Source organism: Lynx rufus, unplaced genomic scaffold (assembly GCF_022079265.1).
Source record: "Lynx rufus isolate CCGP_SWC_20201006 ecotype Redwood Valley unplaced genomic scaffold, mLynRuf1.p SCAF_8, whole genome shotgun sequence".
Taxonomy (NCBI): domain Eukaryota; kingdom Metazoa; phylum Chordata; class Mammalia; order Carnivora; family Felidae; genus Lynx; species Lynx rufus.
Window position 1 is genome coordinate 88,624,173 of NW_025814896.1, and position 23,314 is coordinate 88,647,486.

A 23,314-nucleotide genomic window follows, 5' to 3' on the forward strand; every position below is an offset into this window, starting at 1 on the left:
GTGACTGCTGATGGGGATGGGGTTTCTTTTGGGAGTGATGACAATGTTCTGGACTTAGATAGTGCTGGTGGCGGTACGACTCTGAATATCCTAAAGCCACCGAGTTTTACACATAAAAATGGTTAAAATGGTACATTTGATGTTATGTGAGTTTTAACTCAATTAAAAAAAAGAAGTGAGGGGCGCCTGGGTGGCTCAGTCGGTTAAGCGGCTGACTTCGGCTCAGGTCATGATCTCGCGGTTCGTCAGTTCAAGCCCCGCGTCGGGCTCTGTGCTGACAGCTCAGAGCCTGGAGCCTGTTTCGGATTCTGTGTCTCCCCCTCTCTCTGACCCTCCCCCGTTCATGCTCTGTCTCTCTCTGTCTCAAAAATAAATAAACGTTAAAAAAAAAAAAAGAAGTGAGCCTTGTGAGAAAGGCAGTCCTGGGTTCCTGTTCCACTCTGCCACTTGGGAACAGGGCAGCTTTGGATGGATCACTGGAGCCCTTCTTGGGTGGCCCTTGATTGCAGGAAGGTGAGTTGGTCTTTGCTGAACCCTTGGGCCCCTGCAGGGACGTTCTGAGGAGGAGCCCCAGCAGGGGTGAGGAGGAGGGCTGCTTTCCCCACTCCCCACCCCACCCCTGTCACTCCCGGCCTGGTCACCTGCCCTCAGAGGATGGGGGGACTTTTGCAAAACTTCACTGTAAAAGAGTCGGCCTGTCAAAATCAGGGCATCGATGGGACTTCCGTTATTTTATTGATTCTCCTGCCATACATAATTCCTGTAGAAAAAACAGAAAATGTAGATCAACAATGTCTCCCTTTACTAATGTATTAAAATTTCTCTACCCAGAGATAACCTCCACTAATATTTTGGCATATATTATTTCATATATAAGCAAACACATATATGTATATGTGTATTTATACATACATATGTGTAATCATACATGGCATATAGAGAGAGCAAAATGAGTTTTTATCACACATATGCTTTATATCCTGGTCTTTTGGGGAAAACTTAATATTTCAAGAACATCCTTTCTGTTGGCAGTTTTCTGCCTACATTTATATCTGCATCATCGTGCTTAATTCCTGCCTGTTGGTGGACCCTCTTCTGCCTATTTTCTCTTGGTGGGTACTCAGCTCATCTTTAGATCTAACAGTGTGAGTGACACCCTCCGGCACACATCTCTGAAGGCTTTGTACATATTTTTCCCGAACTGTAAGAAGTAGATTGTTAGGGTCTTTATACATTTTTGTGATTTTTGAAATACTTTGTTCAAATGCTCTCTAGAATATTTTTACATTTTTATGTTTACATTTTACTCCCACCTGTGCCCTTTTTGGATAAGGTTGCCATTTTCTCCAAACTTTTGCTACCAAAAAAAAATTTTTTTAATTGCCAATCTAACACGTTGTTTTAATTTTTTACTTGCATTTCTTCATTACTTGTAAGGTTGAACTTTAAAATGTATTTATTATCCATATTACTGGTGGGATTTTATTTTTCATGGTATTGTTCAACTTGTTAATCTTTCATTTTTGATTTTCAGAGCTTTTTATATAGTAAGGACACATTCCAAATAATTTCTCCTAGTTTTTCAGCTGCTTTTTAATTTTTTTATGGAGTCTTTTTTGCTTACAGACTTAAAAATTCTTTTGGCATCATTCTATCAATCTTTCCTTTATGAGATGAGGCTTTAGAGAATTAATTTTAAAAAGAAAAACAAAGAAAGCTGCATTTTTACTGAATGAGAAAATGGTGTTCAAATAAAACTAAATGGGCTCATCTTTTGTTTTTAAAAATAAAAATAAAACTATTAAAACTAGCACTTTTTTTCTCCTTCATAATGTGTTTCTAGTTACATATTTTGCTTTTTAAAAATACTACTTTGAAAAAAAAGTAATAGCTAAGATCTATAATCTAGCCATCCAGAGATAATACTGTGATTCCTTAGAGTCTTATATGTGGATCATGCTGGGATAATTTCGTGTATGCATACACACACACACACACACACACACACACACACACACGTATGGTTTAATATCCTGATTTTTCTTAATATTATATTAGGACCATATTTAAAATGGGAAATAAACATTCATCTACGCTTGAAAGATGGAGAGACATGTGGGTGGGTTGATAGATATATGAACGCTGATATGGAATTGAACAAATGAATGGATAGAATAATAGCCTCATTAATGGGTAGATGTAATGCTCAACAAATGGTAGCTATAGAGGGATGGAGATAGATCAAAGCAGATGGGTGGGTGGAGGGATAAATGGATGAGTGGAAAGAAAGAAAACTAGAACAATAGATCCAATCAGTGGATACTTACAATAACTGAACATTCCACACTGAAAAGTCCTAATCTGTTTTGCATGGTATTCAAGAATTTCTTTAATTTGGCCTCAGAAAACATTTTTTAGATTTGTCTCTCACTTAATCGCTTCAGCAATTGATGCTCCAATCCCATTGACTTCATCCGTGTTGTTGTGATTGGATTAGGTGGAACCACATGAAATTGCTGCTTTTATAGGTCAAAGATGGTTGAATACCATTTTCATATGGTGTAACCAAACAGATGGAGCTATACGGGGAGCTGATGGATTAAAATAATAGATAAACAGTATAGGAAGATGGATAAAGAAGCTTGGATAAATCAGTTGGCAGGTGAAAAAACTGATGGATGAACCGCAGTGAGATACCACTTCACATCTACCAGGACGGCTATAAAAAAACACAAATGAAAAGTGGAGAACAACAAGTGTTGGAGAGGATGTGGAGAAATTGGAAAGGCTCAGACATGCTGGTGTGAATGTACAATGGTGCAGCTGCTGTGGAAAACAGTTTGACAGGTCCTCAAAAAACCAAACACAGAGATTACCGTATGACCTAGCAATTCTATTCCTAGTTATATACCCCCCCAAAATTGAAAACCCAGACTGAGGCACTTGTATGCCAAAGTTCAGAGCAGTTCTATTCACAACAGCCAAAGGTGGAAAAAACCCAAGGGTCCCACTGACAGACGAATGGATAAACTGAGTGTGGTCCATCCACACCATGGAACACTGTTCAGCTATAAAAAGGAATGAAGTACTAGAACATACTTCGACATGGATGAACCTGGAAAGCCTGCTATGTGAAATAGGCCAGACACAAAAGGACCAATATTTTATGATCCGACTTACATGAAGTGTCTAGAATAGGCAAATTCATAGAGACAAAAAGGAGATTAGAGAATATCAGGGGCCGAGAGGAGGGGAGTATGGGGAGATATTGCTTAATGGGTACGGAGTTTCTGTTTGGGAGAACGAAAAAGTTTTAGAAATAAGTAGTGGTTATTGGTTGCACGATGTTGTGAATGTGATTAACACCATTCCGTTATACATTGAAAAATGGCTAAAGTGACAAACTTTATATATATTTTACCACAATAAAAGCAATTTAAAAGATGGATGGATAGAGACAATGGGTGAATGAATGGATCTGTACAACGTAAGCTGAAATGGAGCATGTGGGAAGCCCTGTAAAGGGTGAACCAGTAAGGGTGGATTAATGAGCATATGGATATGTGAGTAGTTGAATGGGAAGCTGTGTATGTGGAATGAGAGGCAATGGGTGGGGAAATGGAGAGTTTGTGGGATGCGACCCGTGGCTAAGCCCATGGATCAAAATGAAGGAGGTGGCAGTTTTTCTTGAAACTGCCCAGCCCCAGGGGAGCCCTAGGCTGGCAGTGATTGAGAAACCGTTGGCCAAAGAACCTCTCTCTGCTTCAGGCTCCTTGCAGCTGGACCTCAACCACATGCCCAAACCTGCCAAGACAGCTGAGAAATGCTCCTTGGACCAGCTGGATGGCACCTTCCACCCAGAGTGGTTTGTGTCCCTTTTTGAACAGAAAACTGTGAAGGGCTGGTGGCCCTGTGTGGCAGAAGAGGGCGAGAAGAAGATCCTGGCGGTAAGTCGGCTCCCTCCGGCTTAGGGCAGGTGCCCAAGTAGCTTCCTCTGTAGATATCACTGGGCACATACGTGTTGCTCTGCCTCTCTCTGTCTTTCGAGGCACTGTCCCTCTTCTCTTCCAGTTCCCAGTCTTCCTCTCCTTGAGGCTTGCATCCCAGGAAGCCTACTTAAATGGAAAGATACCCTTACCTCCTGCAGATCCTGTTTAATTTATACTCTGCTCTTTGGTGTCTGGGGATCTGTGTCCTGGGTTCCCCTGTGGCCTGGGCATCCTGTGGAGAACCGAGGGAGTGCCTCTCCCATTTGAGCAGGATTCTACCAGGGACCATCCTTGTACTACTCTCCTGGCCCAGAGGTCTGCTCAGGGATGCTGTGACACCCTGGAGAACAGTCCTTCCTCTGGAGAGGAAGTGAATCCCTGACAGCTTACTGAGAAACCACAGGCAGCCAGCCAACCTCTAAAGTGGACCTTGAAATAAAATACTCTTGTTGAAGAAGGAATTGGAACACTTATTAAGAAATATTAGCACCTCAAAAGAAAAATGAGCAAAGGGCATGCATACGTAGATAATACACAAAAGAAGTATAAATGGCCATTAAACATTAAAAAAAAGGTTCATTTCCCCCTAGTAGTTAAAGGAATAATTTTAAATGTGAAAACATTTTTTTGCCTATTAAATTAGACATTTAAAAAATCTAAATGCTCATTGCTAGTGAAGACGCAGAGACAGACCCCTCATTTACTTCTGCTGGGAGGGCTAATGGTTTTACCATTTAGGGAAGCAATTTGGTAATATATAGCCAGGGATTTAACAATATTTATGCCCTTGGACTCTGTCATCCCACTTTTAAAAATCTCTCCTAAAGAAATAAACAGACACAATTAAAAATGTAGGCTCTGGGGTGTTTTCTTGCAGCATTATTTATAACATCAAAGAGTTGGAAACAACCTAAATGAACCAAAATAAGTGGTTTACTAAATAAATTGTGGTCAACCATCCCATAGAATGTTTTTATAGCCATTAAAAAGCAAACTTTAAAGATATAATTATATAGTGAAACATAATATATTTCTAAGTGAAAGAAGCAAGCTCTAGAACTCTATATACACAGTGAGGTATTTCATATACTTGCAGAGGAAAATAGTTGTGATGCATAAAAATACGAACGGTGCTCATCTCCACATAGTGGAAGTATGGGTGATGTTCTCCTTTATACATTTCTGTAGTTTCTGAATGTTCTGCAAGGAGCAGTAGTGCTTTTGTGATCAGATCAACCCTATATCATCTATCTTTCTTTCTTTCTTCCTTCCTTCCTTCCTTCCTTCCTTCCTTCCTTCCTTTCTCTCTCTCTCTCTCTCTCTCTCTCTCTCTCTCTCTCTCTTTCTTTCTTTAAAATAATACAGTGGCTCTTATGTCTGTTCTGGCCAGGTTCCTCTCCAAGCCATGGGGCAGAGCCTTTGTGCCCCTGACCAGGTCCCTTCTGTCTCCTCAGGGCAAACTGGAAATGACCTTGGAGATCGTAGCAGAGAGTGAGCATGAGGAGCGGCCTGCTGGCCAGGGCCGGGATGAACCCAACATGAACCCTAAGCTTGAGGACCCAAGGTTAGTGCCCACTCCTTACCCCTGATGGCCAGGGGGCTGGGAGGTGTGGTCCAGGAGACAACCACTGCATAGCCATGCAGAGGTCACAAGGCCCACATGGCTCAGAGCGGGGCGTGACTTGTCTCAAGCCACACGGTAAGTTAGGGGCAGATGACAGGCATCATTCAAGGGCACACCAGGCTCCTCAGCTCTTTCAGGAAGCAGAGACTGTTGGGTAGCTGTTGGTTGTGTGCCGAGCATGTGGTCACATGGTATGTAATGGTGTAGAATGGAACCTTCCCTGCTGGGTTGTTACTATTCCCATCTTATAGATGAGGAAATCATGTTGACAAAGTTAAATAACGGTCATTACACTAGGAAAGTGGTGAAGCTAAAATTCTCACACCTGTTCTGATTGGCTCTGGAGCCCAATCAAGGTTTTTACCTTGACCAAGCTCCCTTCTGTGGCTCACCTGTGATGTCAATGTGGCTTTCAAATGGTCTTTCAGTCTTAATTTTCTCATCTGTGAGTCCCTGCCTTCCCTACTTCATAGGCCCCTAAGGATGTAGACCAACCCAGTGGATGTGGAAGGCTTGAAAGCGGTTATTAGGGGCAGGAGGACGGCTGTGGGGGCAGTGGAGACAGCTGCATTTGCTGGGTCCCTCCCCACAGCCCAGCTCAGGTCAGACTAGGCACAGATGGACCACTTGATTTCGGTGCTATCCCTAGTACATGGGGCCGGCAGAGCTGTGGGAGGTGTCCCTGCCCTAGGATGTTGGGATCTGGGTGGAAAGCGAGAGAGACCTGGTATACCCTGTGGTGTGCACTGTGATGTTAAAACAGCCAGTATTGAGACACAGCATCTTGCATGCTCTTTAAGTTGGACGATGACCTAGGGGAAGGTGTTGAGGTTCTTGGCTGTGAGTGAGAGAAAATCAGCTTTCTGGGTTCATGTCCCACCATCCTTCCCTGACCATGGACCAGCCATGTGCATCTAGGCAGGTAGTTTGGCTTAGCTGGGGCTCACTGGGCTATAGCTCACCTAATGCGGCAGCCCTTTGAGGCTCTGCCCGGCTCCCAAATCTCTAGTCTGCGATTAAGTTCCGGGTCAGGAAGGGGAGCTGGTGGCTGAGAACTGGGTCTCTGAGGGTGCATAGGGCTTGGCGGCGCCAAGAAGAGGAGGGGAGCATGGGGAGGCTCATGCTGTGACAAAGGCTCAGAGGGCTAGGGGCCCTGAGGCTGGGTGGGTTCTGGAGACCAATGGTGGAGGGCCAGGGTGATCTGGGAGCAGGGTTTGGAGAAGGCAGCCTTGGTAGGGGGGTGCCCTGCTGACCTCTCGGGTCTTCCTTCCAGGCGCCCTGATACCTCCTTCCTCTGGTTCACCTCTCCGTACAAGACTATGAAGTTCATCCTATGGCGGCGCTTCCGGTGTGCCATTATTCTCTTCATCATTCTCTTCATCCTACTGCTGTTCCTGGGCATCTTCGTCTATGCCTTCCCGGTGAGTAGGCCTCAGGGGAGGGCCAGACACTGCCTTGGAGGAGCCCCTGGCCTGATAAGGGACACATAGCCCCTACTCTGGGGAGTCCTCAATCTGGTAGAGACAAAGTCCTACCCTTGGGACAAAGTCCTTCTCTTAGTCCAGTGAGAGAAACTGAGTTTTTGCCCTCAATGGGGAGATACAGCTGTCCTAAGCAAGCCCGTAGAATCTGTAGTCAATGTTGGCAGAAGGTGAGGCACCTTGGGCAGGGGTGGGCAGGGGAACCTTGTTGAAGGAGTGTGTGTAAGTGGGTATGTGGATGGCAGGGCAAAGGTGAAGGCCGCTCTGTTTGTAAGAATGGCACCTGCTGAGGTCCAGAGGAAGGGAGGCCCTAGGGCTGGGAGAGGCTCTTAGTGTCCACCTGAGGACCTTGATAGAGTGTGTCCTGCCTCCTGCCGGGAGCTGGGTTTGGGAGAAGGTGTGGGCTGGCAGGAGGCTGGCCCAGGAGCTTCTCACCAGGGCAACATTGGTGGCACTGGTAAGAAGCCAGCTGATGCCTGGCAAAGAGCTGCAGGGGCCACTCTTGTGAGGCTGATGTACCCCCAGCTTCACTGGGCCCCTTCCAGGGAGAAGTATCAGGGGCTGTGTTCCCTGTCTGTGCTCCCCAACCTCACAGCTCATCAGGGGAGCCCCAAAGATGCTCCAGCCCCCCATCCCACTGTGTCTCTGGAACGTCAGACCTTGAAGTGTTCCCAGGCTAATTCCTGATTTTTTTAAAATGTTTTTATTTATTTTTGAGAGAGAAAGAGACAGAGTACTAGTGAGGGATGGGCAGAGAGAGAGAGGGAGACACGGAACCCAAAGTAGGCTCCAGGCACTGAGCTGCCAGCACAGAGCCCGAAGTGGGGCTCGAACTCACAAACTGCAAGATCATGACCCGAGCCGAAGTAGGACACTAAACCGACTGAGCCAGCCAGGTGCCCCTAGCTAATTCCTGATTTTTAATGTTCTTTAAATTAAAAGAAAATTCTCATATGAAAATTTCAAACTGATATAAAAGTAGAGAGAATGGCATAATCAACCCCATGTCACCCTGATTCTAATGCGAAGAAACAGACAGCCAGTGAAGGGAAGGGACTGGCTCAGGTCTGCACAGCAATCTGTAGACAGCTCCGAGTCCACAGTGCCGGCCACCATGCACCTCAGTCCTGGTCAGCACCAAGCTGCCAGCCAAGGGCACTGTCCCCACAGTGGGCAGTCTGCTCTGGGAATTACTTGTCTGTGTGCTCTTTGCTTTGTGAATCCTCTAGGAGGAGAAGGAGAATGGAGAGCTCTCTCCCTCTGTGGTTGGTGAGGCCTTATATGAGCAGCACACACCTTCCTCCAGGAAGACAGTTAAAACCACAAAGCCATCTGCTTCAGTTCCTAATATCATGGACTGGGAGGAATAGCAGGGGTTTTGTCTGGCCTGGGCATCCAGGCTCCCTCTACTCTCTGGGCCATAAGTGACAAAGAAGGGTCTAGAGCCAGAATGGTGATGTGTCGGGCTGCAGGCCAGGCCCTCTAAGCTGGCTGTGCTCACCTGGAGCACCAGGCTGAAACGTGTTCCAGGAAGAGTCATGGCCAATTGGCTAAATATGGCCGTGGTCTAGGGGAGGGTCCAGGCTGTAGGGCCCTGAAACATGTGCAGTTTTGGGGGCCCTTTTGAAGCAAAGGAAGACAAAATCACAAAATCACAGACCATGGAAGGGCACATGCGAATGTGGTGGCCTGGCATCAGGAGTCAGGCCCAGGACTCTGCCTCAGTGTTTTCCCCCTATTTGGGCAGGCCCAGGTTGCCAAGTCAGGGAGGCATGGTTCCTCTTGCCCACCTGTCCTCAGGCTCACTTCCTTTCGTTTTGGGTATATCCGGATGCCACCCAGTTCAGGTGAAGACCTCACTAAGCACAGGGTGTGTGTCCAGGAGGTGAGGGAGTGTTGTGGGGATGAAGGAGAAGGCGATGAGCTCTGTGCTGCTGGGGAGCTCTGTGGCTCTCCAGGAGACACAATGAAGCCCGTGAACGAGGGACAGGGTACTGTTCAGGTACCTCTATCCTGAGGCTCAGGCCAGGGGAGTTCAGGCAAAGGAGAGCTGGTGCAGACCCCTGCTCCTCAAGGAGGTGGTCTGAGGAGGAGCAACAGCTCCAGGGAGCTGGTTAGAAATGCAGAGGCCTTGGGGCGCCTGGGTGGCGCAGTCGGTTAAGCGTCCGACTTCAGCCAGGTCACGATCTCGCGATCCGTGAGTTCGAGCCCCGCGTCAGGCTCTGGGCTGATGGCTCAGAGCCTGGAGCCTGTTTCTGATTCTGTGTCTCCCTCTCTCTCTGCCCCTCCCCCGTTCATGCTCTGTCTCTCTCTGTCCCAAAAATAAATAAACGTTGAAAAAAAAAATTAAAAAAAAAAAAGAAATGCAGAGGCCTGGACTGGCCCTGGGTCTGTGGAGGGGAATCTGCCCTGGACATACTGAGGTTTGTGACTCACTGCTGTGCAGGACAGAGCTCTGTGCCTAGAGTCAGATGTTGGCTAGATTTTGGCTCTGCCAGTGACTTCCTGTGTGACTTTGGCTTTGGCAAGTCTCTCTTCATGAGGAGGAGGCTGGGCTAGGACTGCTCTGTCCTGCTGTGACAGCACTGTGCTTAGGGGAGCTCTTTTGCCTTCTCTGAGGGTGCTGCACGTCAATCCAGCAGGGGCGAGTCCAAAGTGTCACCACTGCCCATTGTGTGACTAGCTCCAGCCCCTGGCCAGCTGGGCCCTGTCCTGCCAGGCACTTGGGTGGCACTTCAGGGGCCTGGGGAAAGAAGGCCTACTACCTGGCCAGGAGAGGGAGAGTGTCAGTGTCAGCCTGTGGTCCTTCCTCGTCTCTGGGGCAGACTTAGCCCCAGGCCCTGTGGGCAGGAGCAGAGGAGCACTTTGGCCAGTAGCCCTGGTCAGAGCCCCTCCCTGGTTTCGTCCCCCAGCTATGGCCTCACTCTCCTTGAGCCCTGCTGGAAATTGCCCTCTTTAAAATACCAACTCTGACCCTCTGTGAGGGTCAGATCCTAGGTGAGGGGTCTGGGCAGCCTAGGCCTGAGGCTGCACACTGTTTTTGTCTGTAGGTCTACCACCTGGGTAAATCCTGCTTTCCTCCAGCCAAGTCGCTCAATCAGCTGGTGGGTCCCAGACCCTCACCTGGCCTTTAGGCCTTGGGGGCAGAGGGCCTGGTAGAGAGAGGCCCAAAGCCACCGCTGCTCTCCTCCAATTGGCCTAACTTCCCACGCTCTTGGAAATTGCCCTGGGAGGGGGACATGGAGGGCAGCCTTTCTGATTCCTACCAGCTCCACCCCCCTCACCACCCCCCCCCCCCACCAGAGCCAGCTGGGAGCAGGGCCAGCGTAGGGAGGCAGGAGGCGATCTGGCGGGGAAGGAGCGGCGGCTTTGTTTCCAGAGTTGGCTTTCCCGGGCCGGCGCTGGGGAACATACTGTCCCAATTAGGAGTCTTGTGTTGTGTTGTATGTGTTTTCATGGTTTTTTGGGGGGAGGAGTGGGGAGGGGAGATTCCTGTCAGTCCTACATCAGGCAGGGCTTAATCAGGGGTGACCCATCTCTGGTGCTGACCTGCATGGTAGATTGTCCCCGTACACCCCACCCCCAACCCTCTTTCTCTGTTTTCTGGACAGAAGTGTGGTGGCCAATGAGCCCGTGTGGGTTCCCATGTCGGGGGTGTATGGGAGGGGGATGGGGAGAATTATGGCCATGCCTTCAGGCCACCTGTCTGATGGAAGAGGCCAGGGCAGGCCTGCCCTGACCAGGCCCTGGATGATCAGAATCTTTTTGACAGGTGGTTAGAACATGGGAGTGGGCCTTGGGTTGGTGGGGGAGAAGACAGCAATTTGGGTAGCTGCGGCCGCAGGTTGGAGGGTGCAAGCAGAATTTTGGAGGGGGATGGGCTTGTGTGATTGGCCAGAGGGCCAGGAGGTGGGGTGTTGAGCTGAGTGTGGCATGGGGGTGGTGAGGGTAAGGTATAGGCAGGTGGTTGAGTAGGTGAGCCTCCTTTCCCAGCTCTGGCCCCTCTGGCAGCTGTTGTCACATGTCCCTGCTTCTTCCCTCCCTCCAGAACTATGCTGCCATGAAGCTGGTGAAGCCCTTCAGCTGAGGACTCTGGCCCAGGACTGGCTGCCTTATCCACCCAGCTTAGCTGAGCTCCTCCAGAACTCTAGGCCTGGCCGGCCTGCCAGGGGAGACAGACAGACAGACTGGCACATGCTGCAAGCGTTGGTGACATCGAGCCCTGGGATCACCAACCCCCCCCCCCCCACCTTCATCATTTCTTTCTTCCCCTCAACCCAGCCCTTTTTGGATCAGCCCATATGTATTTCAGTATAAAACAGTTTGAACCACAGGGCCATGTTGGCATGTGTGTCCCTATAGTCACTGAATGAGGTGTGACCATGTAGAGGATGTGTCTGGGTGGGTGGGGTGTGAGTGGGGTGTGGGCCATCTCTGGCTCTGCATTCTGAGTGGAACTTTATCCTTTGACAAGACTGGTCGGAGGTGGGTGAGTTTTGAGGCTTGCTGTTCTGGTTCTCCAGGACTTTCCCCTTACCCCCTGCCCGTCCTCACTGAGGCTTCTCCTCCTCCTTTCCCAGGTTGTGCTCTGCTTAGGTGGGCCGTTACCTGTACCTTCTAGTTTCTTTGACCACGCCCTGGAAGAGGATGCACTTTATACAAGTGGGTCACCATGGAAAGGGTTGGGTCAGAAACTCTCCAGGTAGGGAGGGCTCCTGGACCTTTAGCTGTGACCTTATCTTTTACACATTTGGGATTTCTTGTGACTCCGTCCCTCTGCTTCCTTACTCTGCTTAAGAGATCGGGTCTGCACAAACACACCTTTTTCTTGTGATCTGAAGCTGCGTGTCGTCGTCTCCTGCAGGAATCAGGCTTAATCTATGGGGGCAGCAGAAACACACTTAGAGAAAAGCAAAGTGCTTGAAAACATTGTGTTTCCAAAATAGAGGCCTCTCTCGCCTGAGGGGCTGGAACTCTGGAGCACAGCGGCTGGCCTGGCCGCCTCCCTTTCTGTTACCGAGGAGGGCTTCTCCTGTTTCCTGCTGTGAGCCTGCTCCCCTGGCCCGGGCGCTGAGGCCCCAGAGTGATCCTTCCAGGGCACTTGGCTCTTCATTGCTCTTCACTCTGGGACCCAGACTGAGGCTCTGCCTTGTCCCACCTGATTGGCACAGGGCTGATGTCCTGGACCCTTCTGGGTGAACTGTATGTCAAACACTGAGTGATTCTCTCTTCAGGAGAGGTTCAGGCTGGAAGTAGTCTTCAACATCCAGCTAGGGAGGCTCTGAAAGTTCAGGCAGGAGTCAATCACTCATTAATTCATTCATGCCTTTCATCCATTCATTAAAGAAATGTGTGTGTGTGTGTGTGTGTGTGTGTGTGTGTGTGTGTGGCCATCTGTGCACCAGGCAAAGGGCTAGGCTCTAGAAATGCAACATTGATCAAGATAAACGTTGGTTTATAAAGGTGGTTCCTGTCCTCCCACATCTCACCATTGAGTAGGAGAAGATAAATAGATAGGCAATTATAGTGCACTGATGGATGAGCAGGTGTTACAGGGTCAAGGGCAGAAAGTAGAAAAGACAATAGAGGGAACAGAGTGTGTGAAGACTAGCCATAGCCAGAAACTAGCTCAAAGATCTATACGAATTTCCATGTGGGCACAGAGCAGTGGTTCTCAGCTAGGGGCAGTCTTACCCCTCCAGGCATATTTGGCAGTGCCTGGAGATGTCTTTGATTGTCACGACTGGAGAGTGGGGTGGGGTGAGGGTGCTGCCAGCATCCAGTAGCTGCTAAACATCCTTCAACATATAGAACAGCCCCCACCCCCTACCCCAAATCATTATCCAGTCCAAATCGGCCGTTTCTTTTGCTGTTGAGAAACTTTGGTGTAGAGATAGCAGATTCCAGAAATAACTGAAAATTAGACTTGATAGGCCCAGAGGATTGACTGATTAGGACTGGGAGTGGGGTGAGGTATGATAGGAGATAAATTCCAAATGGGATAAATCTCATTTTTCTGGCTTTATGAGGGTTGGTACCATTCACGAAGTCAATTTTGGACAAGAAAGTTCAGACGTGTTTAGGACAGAGTCACGTGTCCCTGCAGTTATGGTATCTCCTCTCCCTTCACAAAGTTCTAGAAAGCATCCTCTGCATTTGTGTCTCCCTGTCCACACCTTGCACCCACCCCTCCACCCGCTGTGGCCTGACTTTATGCCTGTGGCACACTCCTCTCTTTTCCTCCTTGTTGAAAGAATCCTCATACTGTTCAGCTTTCTCCACGGCCAAGTGCTGAGAAAGGAGCCCCGCCCTAGCCCTAGCCGGAAGGGTCTTATTAGCTCAAACCATCACACTGATGCTATTCCCCTAGCTGGCGATTGGCTTAGGAGGAGGCATGTGACTCATTTATGACCAGTGAGACTTGAAGGGAAGTGATGGTGGTGGTTATGGGGGATGGGAAGCAGCTGGGAAAGTTTCTAGGAAAGTTTTATCCCCAGTAACGAAGGACACACAAGGAGATACATCTTTATCTTCTGCCTTCTCATCTTGTCATGACCGGAGCTATGGCAGGCACCTCGTGATCATGAAGAGACCAGCCTGAGGAAGAAAGCCAGCACACACAGGATGGCAAGGACCTGGTTCTCCATGAAGCCGTTGAGAAAGAACCGATTCTGAAACTGCCCTAACTTCTAGTCGTCTTGTTACATGGGGTCATAAATTCCTTATTGTTTAAGCCATCTTTCACGATGTAGCGTGCTACCCACAGCTCACAGCAATCTCCCTGGCAAATATTGTGCTTTCCTGAACACCGTTTTTACTGCATCGCCAATAACTAGGGCTACCCTGCACAGGCACCACATCTGAGACATCATACATTTATTATTTATTATAACAATTTTCCTACAGATGGCAGTAAAGTGTTTTGTTCTAATAAAATCAGTGTGTTACAGTAGTTTGCCGATAGAAGTAAAGTACCTTGAGGAAGGGGCACCTTTTTCTAATTCACACTGGGGCCCCATCTAGCCCTGGCTGTTCAGTCTGTGGCCACTTACCCTTCCCGTGTCTGGGCAGCAGCCGGCAGCACCGAATATCGCTCTGCTTTGTGATACACTCTCAGTCTTTGGCTTCTGTGACATCACAGTTGTCCGATTTGTCTCCTCTCTTTTTAGGCATCCTTCTCTGTTGGTCTACAGTGTTCCCCAAGCTCTTGCCCTGGCCCCCTGTTCTTTTTACACTGTACGTCTCCTCTGCAGCCTCATATGTTCCTATGGCTTCCACTGCGCTCCAGAGGCTACTGACCCTGGAATCCCTACCTCTACCTCCACCCCCCCCCCTTCTGCTCTGTGCTGGAGCCATGTTATCCAGTGTCTTACCCAAGGGGCATCTCCCCAAGGGTCATGCACAGGCTCCACAAACTCGAGACCTCCTACCCAGCACTGCATTCTGCACCCCATGAGAACCATTCCTGCCCTGTTGTTCTCTCCAGATGCTTGGTCACTGGAGCTGGACGTGTGGGAGGCACCCTTGAGTCTTACTTCCTCCTAACCCCTTATCCAAGACATCACTGAATCCCAGATTCTGACTCTCAAGTCTCTCTGAATCAAGCTATTTCTCTTCCCATTGGCACCACCTCCACTTGCAATGAGGCCGCCACTGGGCCCACATCATGGAAGTCTGAGGATCATTTCTTCAGCCCACCTCCTCTCCACTGACCCACTGTCCACAAGCAGTGAAACTGAACCTGGCCTGGTTCTCTACCGTCCTCAGGAGGGAGGTCAATCACAGTGGCGCAGGGCTCCTCCAGAGGCGACTCCTCACTTGCCTCTCTCGTGTCATCTGTTGTTGCCTTTCCCTCTGCTCTGCTGAGCTGAGCCATTTTCAGACCTGGCCTTTGCCCATCCCTCAGGTCTCTGCTTGGCCCTTCCTCCGGGGTGTTTCCTCTGACCTGCAGCCACCGCTGCAAACATGATTCTCTCTGCCTCCTCCCACCCTCAGTCTGTGCCTCCAGGGCTGAAATCACATCACAGACCTTAATGAGATGTCTGCTTCCTTCACTAAAGGGACTTGACTGTTTCACTGAAAGTTCTCTTTAAATTTTTTTTTTTCAACGTTTTTTATTTATTTTTGGGACAGAGCGAGACAGAGCATGAATGGGGGAGGGGCAGAGAGAGAGGGAGACACAGAATCAGAAACAGGCTCCAGGCCCTGGGCCATCAGCCCAGAGCCCGACGCGGGGCTCGAACCCACGGACCGTGAGATCGTGACCTGGCTGAAGTCGGACGCTTAACCGACTGCGCCACCCAGGCGCCCCTGAAAGTTCTCTTTAAATAGCCAGGCTCTCAGAGCCATTTCAAAAGGGATCTTTATGTTCTAAATGAAATTCAGTTAGTTCTCAACATTTGAGACCCTCTCTTGCTGCAAGGTGGAGAATAACTCTCATCTGTTAAAAAATGGTTCAGTAAAGGGGCATCTGGGTGGCTCAGTCAGTTAAGCTTCCAACTTCAGCTCAGGTCATGATCTCATGGTCTGTGAGTTCGAGCCCCACGTGGGGCTCTGTGTTGACAGCTCAGAGCCTGGAGCCTGCTTCAGATTCTATGCCTCCGTCCCTCTGTGCTCCTCCCCCGGTCTCTGTCTCTCTGTCTCTCTCTCAAAAATAAACATTACAAAAAATGGTTCAGTAGAACTTGATAAGCCCTTTGTATCCAGGATACTCGGTTCCATGCCTTTACTTTCTCTGTCACTGTTTTAGAGAGAGATGTTCTGTGTGCACACATGCACACATATGTGTGTGTGCTCACACACACCGTTTTCTGTTCCCTTTCTAGGGCTATGTGGACAGCCCAGGAAGGGTGACAGCGAGGTTGGACAGACAGAAAGAGCTATAAGCACAGCCCTGGCCTGCCCCTGGGCCCACACACCCCTCCCCATTTTGCCTCCACCTCCAGGGAACTCAAACTTGTCTCAATCCTCTCTCCACGTGTTTCATAAATGTAGGATTATGGGATTTCCAGAGGAGCCAGGTGGGCATCCCCTGACAGGGACACAGGGACAGCCCAGGAAATGTTTCCTGCTTGCTGAAGAGAACAGGGTAAGGGCCAGGGTTCAGCCTGATGTGCTTGTCCTTAAATGGTGGCTGAGATACTGACATGACAGGTGGGAACTTCCTCTCCCTTCTTTCCCCATTTGCTGTTGTTCCTTCCTCCAGGACAACCAGCTGCAGCTCCTATTCCCTGTGGCTTGGCCCAATGTGGGTTTCATACCATTTCTCTGCCTTTGTTTTGGTCTCAGTTTTTCATGGTGTGTGTGTGTGTGTAAAAGAGAGACAACAGATGAGACAGATGTAGAGAGACACAGATTCACGGTGAGGGACAGAGACAGAGACAGACAACTGTGGCAGGCAACGGGGACAGGAAAGAGACCAGAACCTCACGCAACTGCTGGAGCATTTCCTCAGCTGGCTTGTCATTCCACCAGGGGCCAGAGCTGGCTCCCTTCTAACCACCCCTTCCCCCCCACCGGCACTGGCTCCCAGACTTATTCGATTAGAAACAGAATATGGGAGGAAGAGAGAGACAAGCCCCCTGAGCTGGTCCCCCCAAATCCAGTTGGGGAAGCCTCAGGTCACATTTCCCTCATAACATAGTAGTTCATGGTAGGTTCCATCGATCACCCGGTTCCATGTTTTCCCTTGGCTCTGCAGGGCTAGCTTGAGTGTGTTTGGGGGTGGGGTGGAGTCGGGGGCCATGGCTGGTTCAGCTCCTGTGCAGAGGGGCTGGATGCTGCCCCAGCTTGGCCGGTTCTCCATGTTTCCACCATCAGCCTGGGGCCAGAGCCTGGCTGCCCCTTCCTCCTGCAGACACAGGGGATCTCTGTGGGGCCCTCCAGAAGCTTACCTATGACCCTATCCCCAGTCTCCTGGGCCCACTCCATCCCTCTGCCAGCTGAGGCCTATGTAGGAAACTCTTCCCTTTACTGCTGGCTTTGGCAGAGATGTTCTGGAATCTTTTCAAAAGGAACTTGACCAAGAACAGACAAAAGACGAAAATCCACAAAGAAATCATCCTACCCACACTTATGATGGGTAATGCTGGTATATTTTACCTCTTTGTAACCTACATTTTCCTCTCCTTTTCCTGGAGCACTTTTATCATCCAGGCTCACTATCCAGAGAACAGGAAGAAGGTGTCAAGAGACCCTTCAAGACAGGGAAGGCAGAAGGATAATACTGTCTGAAACCCCAGGAGGGCACCCCTCTTGGGTCTCCCTGGATGTGGGAATGCAGAGAGGCCTGCCCTCTGAGCACTCCCACTGCGGACAACCAAACTCACCTGGAAGACACCGTCTGGGAACAGAGCTTCAAGGACCAAAAGGCTTCTTCATTCTTAGAAGGATTCCCAGCCTTTTGAAGGAATGTCAAAAGAGATGTTGCTAGAATGTGGCTTTTACTGTTATTATTTTTTTTATTTTTTAGGTTTTTACTGAAATGCCAGTTAGTTAACGTACAGTGTAATGTTAGCTTCGGGTATACGGTGTAGTGATTCCACACCTCCATACATCACCTGGTGCTCATCACCACAAGTGCCCTCCTTAATCCCCATCACCAGAGGGTGGCTTTTAGCAGCAGGCACACAGCACTTCAAGCCCTGCCTCTGCCACTTAGCTGTGTGATCACGAGTCACTTTATCCCTAGGCCTCTATTTTCTCATCTGCAACATGGAATGATGGTGGTCTTTCCCTAGCAAGGTGTTGTGGGGACTACCCAAGATGATGCAAATTGTCTGACACATAGTGAGCACTCAATTTATTTTGAAAAGGACCTCCGTGCTGACTTGGGTCTCAGGGAGGAGGGAGAGCACTAAAGAAGAAGACAGGGCAGGTGGGAGATGGCTCCTGTCTCCCCGGGGGGGGGCCTCCAGTGTGGGGGTGATGCTGACCCCATTTCTCTGTCCGGGGGGACTGGGCTTGCTGCTCTCTGCATGAGGACAGGGGGTGGTAAAGCCATGCGGCTCCCCTGACCCCCTGGCGGCGCCCATTGTGCCATCCTGTCTCGGCCACCACGTCTGGGCTTTCCTTTCATAGCAAAACAGCACGGCCTTGGTTATTCCACTCTGGCTTCTGGTGAGCTGTGGGAGAGTTGCCCACAAATGACCAGAGTGGGCATCCCTACGGATGTGCACACTAGAGGACTCCCTCTGCCCCATACAGACCCCCTCATGCAGACGGCTACATCTGTCATGGTCAGACCCACCCAGGAAGCCCCATGCTTCCAGACACAGTCACGAATGCAGGCGCACGCACGCTCCCAGCGTGCACTCAGGGCACACATGCTTTCTCTCTGTGTGTATGTGTGTGTGTGTTTCACATTGTCAGCCAGAATGCTCTGGAAACCTAAGCAGAAAGGAGCGTGTGAATGTGGCCATCATCAGGGATAAATTAATCCCAGACATGTAAAGGGTTTTCTTTTTTCATTCTCAGCCCTACTGCAAATTCAATTATGACTCTCTGCCAGCTACTGAAATGAGGGGACAAGTAAGTACGTGGCTGAGCCTGGAAAATGGGGCAGGGCAGGGGACCCTTCTTGATCCACACCCTCGTTTCCCTTCCCTGCTGTCCAGGATCCAGGAAAGAGTTGCAGTCATTCCTGGATCCCCCACACGAATTGAACCTTGGGGCAGCAGCAAGGTGCCATCCAAGAACGTAGAACTGACGGAAATAGAGCTGCCCTCAGAGCTGAACTAGGAAGTGACTGCATGCAGGACCCGAGCACAGGCTGGCAAAGGCTCCCCGATGAGGTGACTGGTCCCAGGGCCTGGCAAGCCTTAACGGAGCACGTGTTCACCCATCTAGGGAGAACCGTGTGAGTCTCGGACGCCCATCTTGACTGTGTCCAGGGAAGAGAGACTTGGCCGGCTAGGCGACCCCTGGCAAGGAGTTCCATCCCCCAAGGCTATATGAAGCATTGAATTGACCCTCTGCCTCACTAGTGGGCAAACCTCTGATGCCGTTTTGGCTTCCAGCAGGCCTGTTCACGGGGAGGGGGCGTGTGGAGCCGTGCTGATCCAGCTGTGCCACCCACGGGACAGACACTTCCACACTGGCGTTTTGGTTTATATACCCTTTTCTGAGCTCCATTGGTGAGGGTCTGCTCCTTAAAGCTGGACTCACCTCCCTCAGACCCGTACGGTCAGGGGGCTTAGCTGGCATGGATGCCTGGGGGTGAGTGTCCCTCGAGAAGCCTGCTGGGGGGAGATGTGACCAGCCTCTCCTTGGTAATACCCTTCCTTCTGGTTGTGGGAGATTTGGGACTTCCTGTCTGCCCCACACCAGGAATGAAGTGCATCCCCTCTCAGACCTAGGGGTGGTCGTCTGGCAAGCAGCAGGTAGGGGAATTGAGTTACTCTCAGGGGATTGCAGGGGTGGGGGGTTGGGTGTGTTTGATTCCCTGGCCTTCCCGAGTGCTGGTTTTGAAAAAGGATGGGTGAATTGGCAGAGATTGGATTTTGCACGGGGGCATTGTGAGTAGGCAGTGAGGGAGTCTGAGGCTGGGAGGGAGGGGGTAGGTAGGAATGGCCCTGGTGACCCTGAACAGAGAGGCTTGAAGTGGGAGCTGAGAGTTGTCCCTGCTCACGCTGGAGGTGGGGGCTCTATCTGCCCCTCCCCCGGGCTTCTGGGGCCTCTTACATAACCCGGGCCTGGCCCGGGAGAGCTGGATTTTCACAGTTCGGCTCAGGCTGCCAGAAGAATGAGAAAAATGGGCCTGAGGGAACACCTCCACCATGGAGAATAGGAGAGAGGAGGGGAGGGAGGGGGGCCAGGCAGGCAGGGATGTGTGTATGTGTGTATGTTTTTTGTGTGTGCGGTGTGTGGTGTGTGTGTGTGAGATGTGTGTATGGTTTGTGTGGTATGTGTGTGTGGTGGGTGTCTGTGTATGGTGTGTGTTGTGTAGTGTGTGTATGTGTGTGTGTGTGTGTGTGTGTGTGTGTGTGTGTATGTGTGAGAGAGACAGGGATGAGACAGAGAGACACAGAGAGAGAGAGAGGAAGGGAGACAGAGAGAGGGAAGGCTGGCTCTGTCAGCCCCCGGTCAGCCAGTGCCAGCCTTAGGAGCTGGGGCGGGGTGGGGGGTCCCTGCCTTCCCCAAGGGCCGCTGGGTGGGGGAGGCTGCATCCCTATTCAGTCAGGCTGTCTCAGATGCCTGGGACTCCCCTCCTACCAGGCCAGGCTCTCGGGCCTGCTGCACCCAGGACGAGTCCCATCCCCACCAGGCAGCTCTGCTCTCCTGTTCCCAGTGGGGGTGGGGAAGCTTGGGGCAGGGGGAAGGGGGAGCCTCAGCTCTTCCCTGGCCTCCGGAGTTGGCTCAGTTCAGGGGTGAGGGTGAAGTCGGAGGCCGGTCAGAGGGGGAGCCCTTGGCTACTGAGTGCCAACTGTAAGTCAGGTGCTGTACGAGGCACGTTGTCACCTTTAATCCTCACCTGTGACAAGGAGCTATTTTGAACCCCATTTTAGAGACCAGAAAACTGAGACTCAGAGAGGCCACACAGCTGCTGATTCAAGGCAAACCCAGCCATGTCGACTCAGAGTGCTCACTCTTTGCACACCGCCTCCTGCCCCACCACAGGCCTAGGCACTCCGCTGCCAACAGCCAATCTCACAGCTTGTGACTTTCAGCGGGACCCAGAGCCCCTTCCGTGTGGAGCAGGCATGGGAATCAAGAAGGGGCAGTTGTGTGCGGAGGTAGCGTGGGCGCTGTGAGGTGTGCCCAGGCTCTGCTCTAAGCACAGGATTCTTGCCCTTGTCAAAGCTCCCAGTCAGGGAGCCAGACAATAAACAATTTCAGGTAGCAAGAAGTGAGCATGAGGAGGAAAAATGAACTGGGGGAGGAGATAAAAATGATGATGGATGGAGAGTGGCCTTTTTCCATAGGGTCTGGGGAGAAGCCCTCTGAAAATGTGACATCGGAGTAAAACCTGGCTGAAGTGAGAGAGTGAGCCACGCAAAACATGGGTGAGAGCATTCCAGGCAGAAGGTACGGCAAGTGCAAAGGCCCTGAGGCAGGAAGAAGTTGGCTTGCTGGTCTGGTCATACTGTTCACTGCCTGGGAGTTGGCTGTCATCTGTTACACAGCTCATCTTCAACTCTTCCAGACCAGGGAAAGCAGCATCTCGGCAAGTGTCATCCAGTTCATTCCTATCCCTCCCTGTGTCGCCCTTGCCAGGAATGAAGTAGGTGCCTTCACCCACTTTAGGCTAGGCTAAGTGTGGCACAGAGCCTCCTTGGCTGTCTTCTTTCCCATGGTTGGCCACTTGGGGAAATGCTTCCAGTGTTCACACTCCTCACTACCCACTCTAGCCCCTGCTGGGGATTTGGGCAACACACTATTTCCAGATGGGCAAGGGTGACTATTTATTTTATTTTTAAAAATAGCTTTTATTGGTTTTTGTCTTATTACAAAAGTATTATGTGTTCATTATAGAAATTTGAGAAAACAGCTAGCAACAGGAAGAGTATAAAAGAGCCACTAATCCCATTACCCAGAAAGAACCACTGTTGGCACATAGGTATCTCTAGAATTTTCCATGTGAGTATGAAATATATGTTAGTATTTTTAAAGAATATGATCTCATTGTACACAGTGGCTTGCAACCACTATACTGACTGTCTATCCACATCACTGAGCGTGCCGCGGCAACACGGTTTTATGGCTCCATAACAGTCTACCATTTGGATAAGCCATAGTTTATTTAGCCAGGCCCCTACTGGTGGACTTTTAGGCAGTTTCCTTTTCTTTTGGAAAACCTCGTCCAGCGAAAATAGGTTTTTTTTTCCACTGGCCATTCTGGGAGGCGATTTCAAAGTGTTAAGCAGTCCTTCAGATACGAGTGGGGAAAGAGGCCTCAGGATGCCAGAGGGTCGGGGCCGAGCGAGTGGGTCCCTGCTTCCTTGCTTAGGGCAGGAGCCCTTTAGGTCTCTTGGCCAACCCTGGCAAAGGGTGAATCACTGGCATGACTGAGGAGAGAGGATTTACTAAGAAAACTGTGTTTTCCCTAGAGCTGTCCACAAACAGTGCTGCTTATGGAAGAAGGAAATTCTGGACTTCCAGCCTGCCCACAAAGGCTTGGGGTAGGGTTGGAGGGGAGGGCGCGGTAGGGAAATGAATACACGGGGTGGGGGGTGGGGAGAGCTCAGGATCACCTGCCCTGATGGCAAAGTCCTGAGAGTCTGCAGGCTGCTGATTCTTCAGAAAGCACTGCAGAAAAGCGGTGAGGTGCTGAGGTAGTGGGGTGTCAGGTGAGGACCCCCAGGGGGGTGGGAGTGTAGGTACTGTATGGATGAGGGAGCCTGTCTGAACATCACCAGTTGTGAAAAACCTCCTTTCTCTCCTTCGTGAGGCTGCCTCTTAGTTCTCACCAGGGCAGGCTCAGAGACCTTGCTTTCATGCCTTGTGTCTCCTTCAGGGTCCTTGCCACCCCCTGCCTACTATCGTAGTAGTTACTTGGGTCAGCCTGAACTTGACTCCCACCTCTCTGGCCTCTCTCCCCACCATCTGTGAGGCCTGGGGAAGTTCTGTTCCCCCTTTAAATGTGGACTCATCATAGCTCCTTTTGGAGGGTTACTGTGAGGTCCAGAGGACAGGAACAGAGGATGTGGCACATGGTAGATGTTCATCGTTTAGATATTTCTTTCACAGTTTCTTCTCCTACCTTAAGCTCAGTCTTTAAGGGCATATAAAATGTTTTCTTGGGGCACCTGGGTGGCTCAGTTGGTTAAGTGCCCGACTCTTGATTTTGGCTCAGGTCGTGATCTCACAGTTCATGAGTTTGAGCCCTACATCGGGCTCTGTGCTGATAGTGTGGAGCCTGCTTGGGATTCTCCCTCCCTCTCTCTCTCTCTCTCTCTCTCTCTGCCCCTCCCGCATGTGCTCTCTCTCTCTCAAAATAAATAAACATTAAAAATATAATAAAAATATTTAAATGTCTTCTCCACCTCTGTGTTTTGCCCCCTCCCCCCGGGGTGGTCTCCATGGACCTCAGGAGGTTCACAATACTTCACTGGGGTATGAGAAAAAAATATTTACAAAATCAAAGCCACTACTCTTTCCTAGTATGTACTGTTCAGATTGATCCTGGACTCCTCTTATGACATGAGACAGATGGGTACAGGTTTTATGCCAAGTAAATAGGTATCCTGAGGGATGGGGTCTTGGTAGCACCACTCTTACTT

At 50.1% G+C, this 23,314-nt stretch overlaps 1 protein-coding gene across 4 annotated transcripts in view; it reads left to right on the plus strand.

Annotated features, from left to right (window-relative positions):
- DYSF (dysferlin) overlaps positions 1–11,417 on the plus strand; it is a 225,763-nt gene extending 214,346 nt beyond the window's left edge. For all 4 annotated transcript variants that reach the window (XM_047069397.1, XM_047069398.1, XM_047069395.1 and 1 more), the window contains 4 exons: positions 3,769–3,947; positions 5,444–5,553; positions 6,887–7,034; positions 11,143–11,417. In XM_047069397.1, coding sequence (XP_046925353.1) covers positions 3,769–3,947; positions 5,444–5,553; positions 6,887–7,034; positions 11,143–11,181 — 476 coding nt within the window. In that variant the 3' untranslated portion in view covers positions 11,182–11,417. The remainder of the gene's footprint in view (positions 1–3,768; positions 3,948–5,443; positions 5,554–6,886; positions 7,035–11,142) is intronic.
- The last annotated feature ends 11,897 nt before the right edge of the window (positions 11,418–23,314 follow it).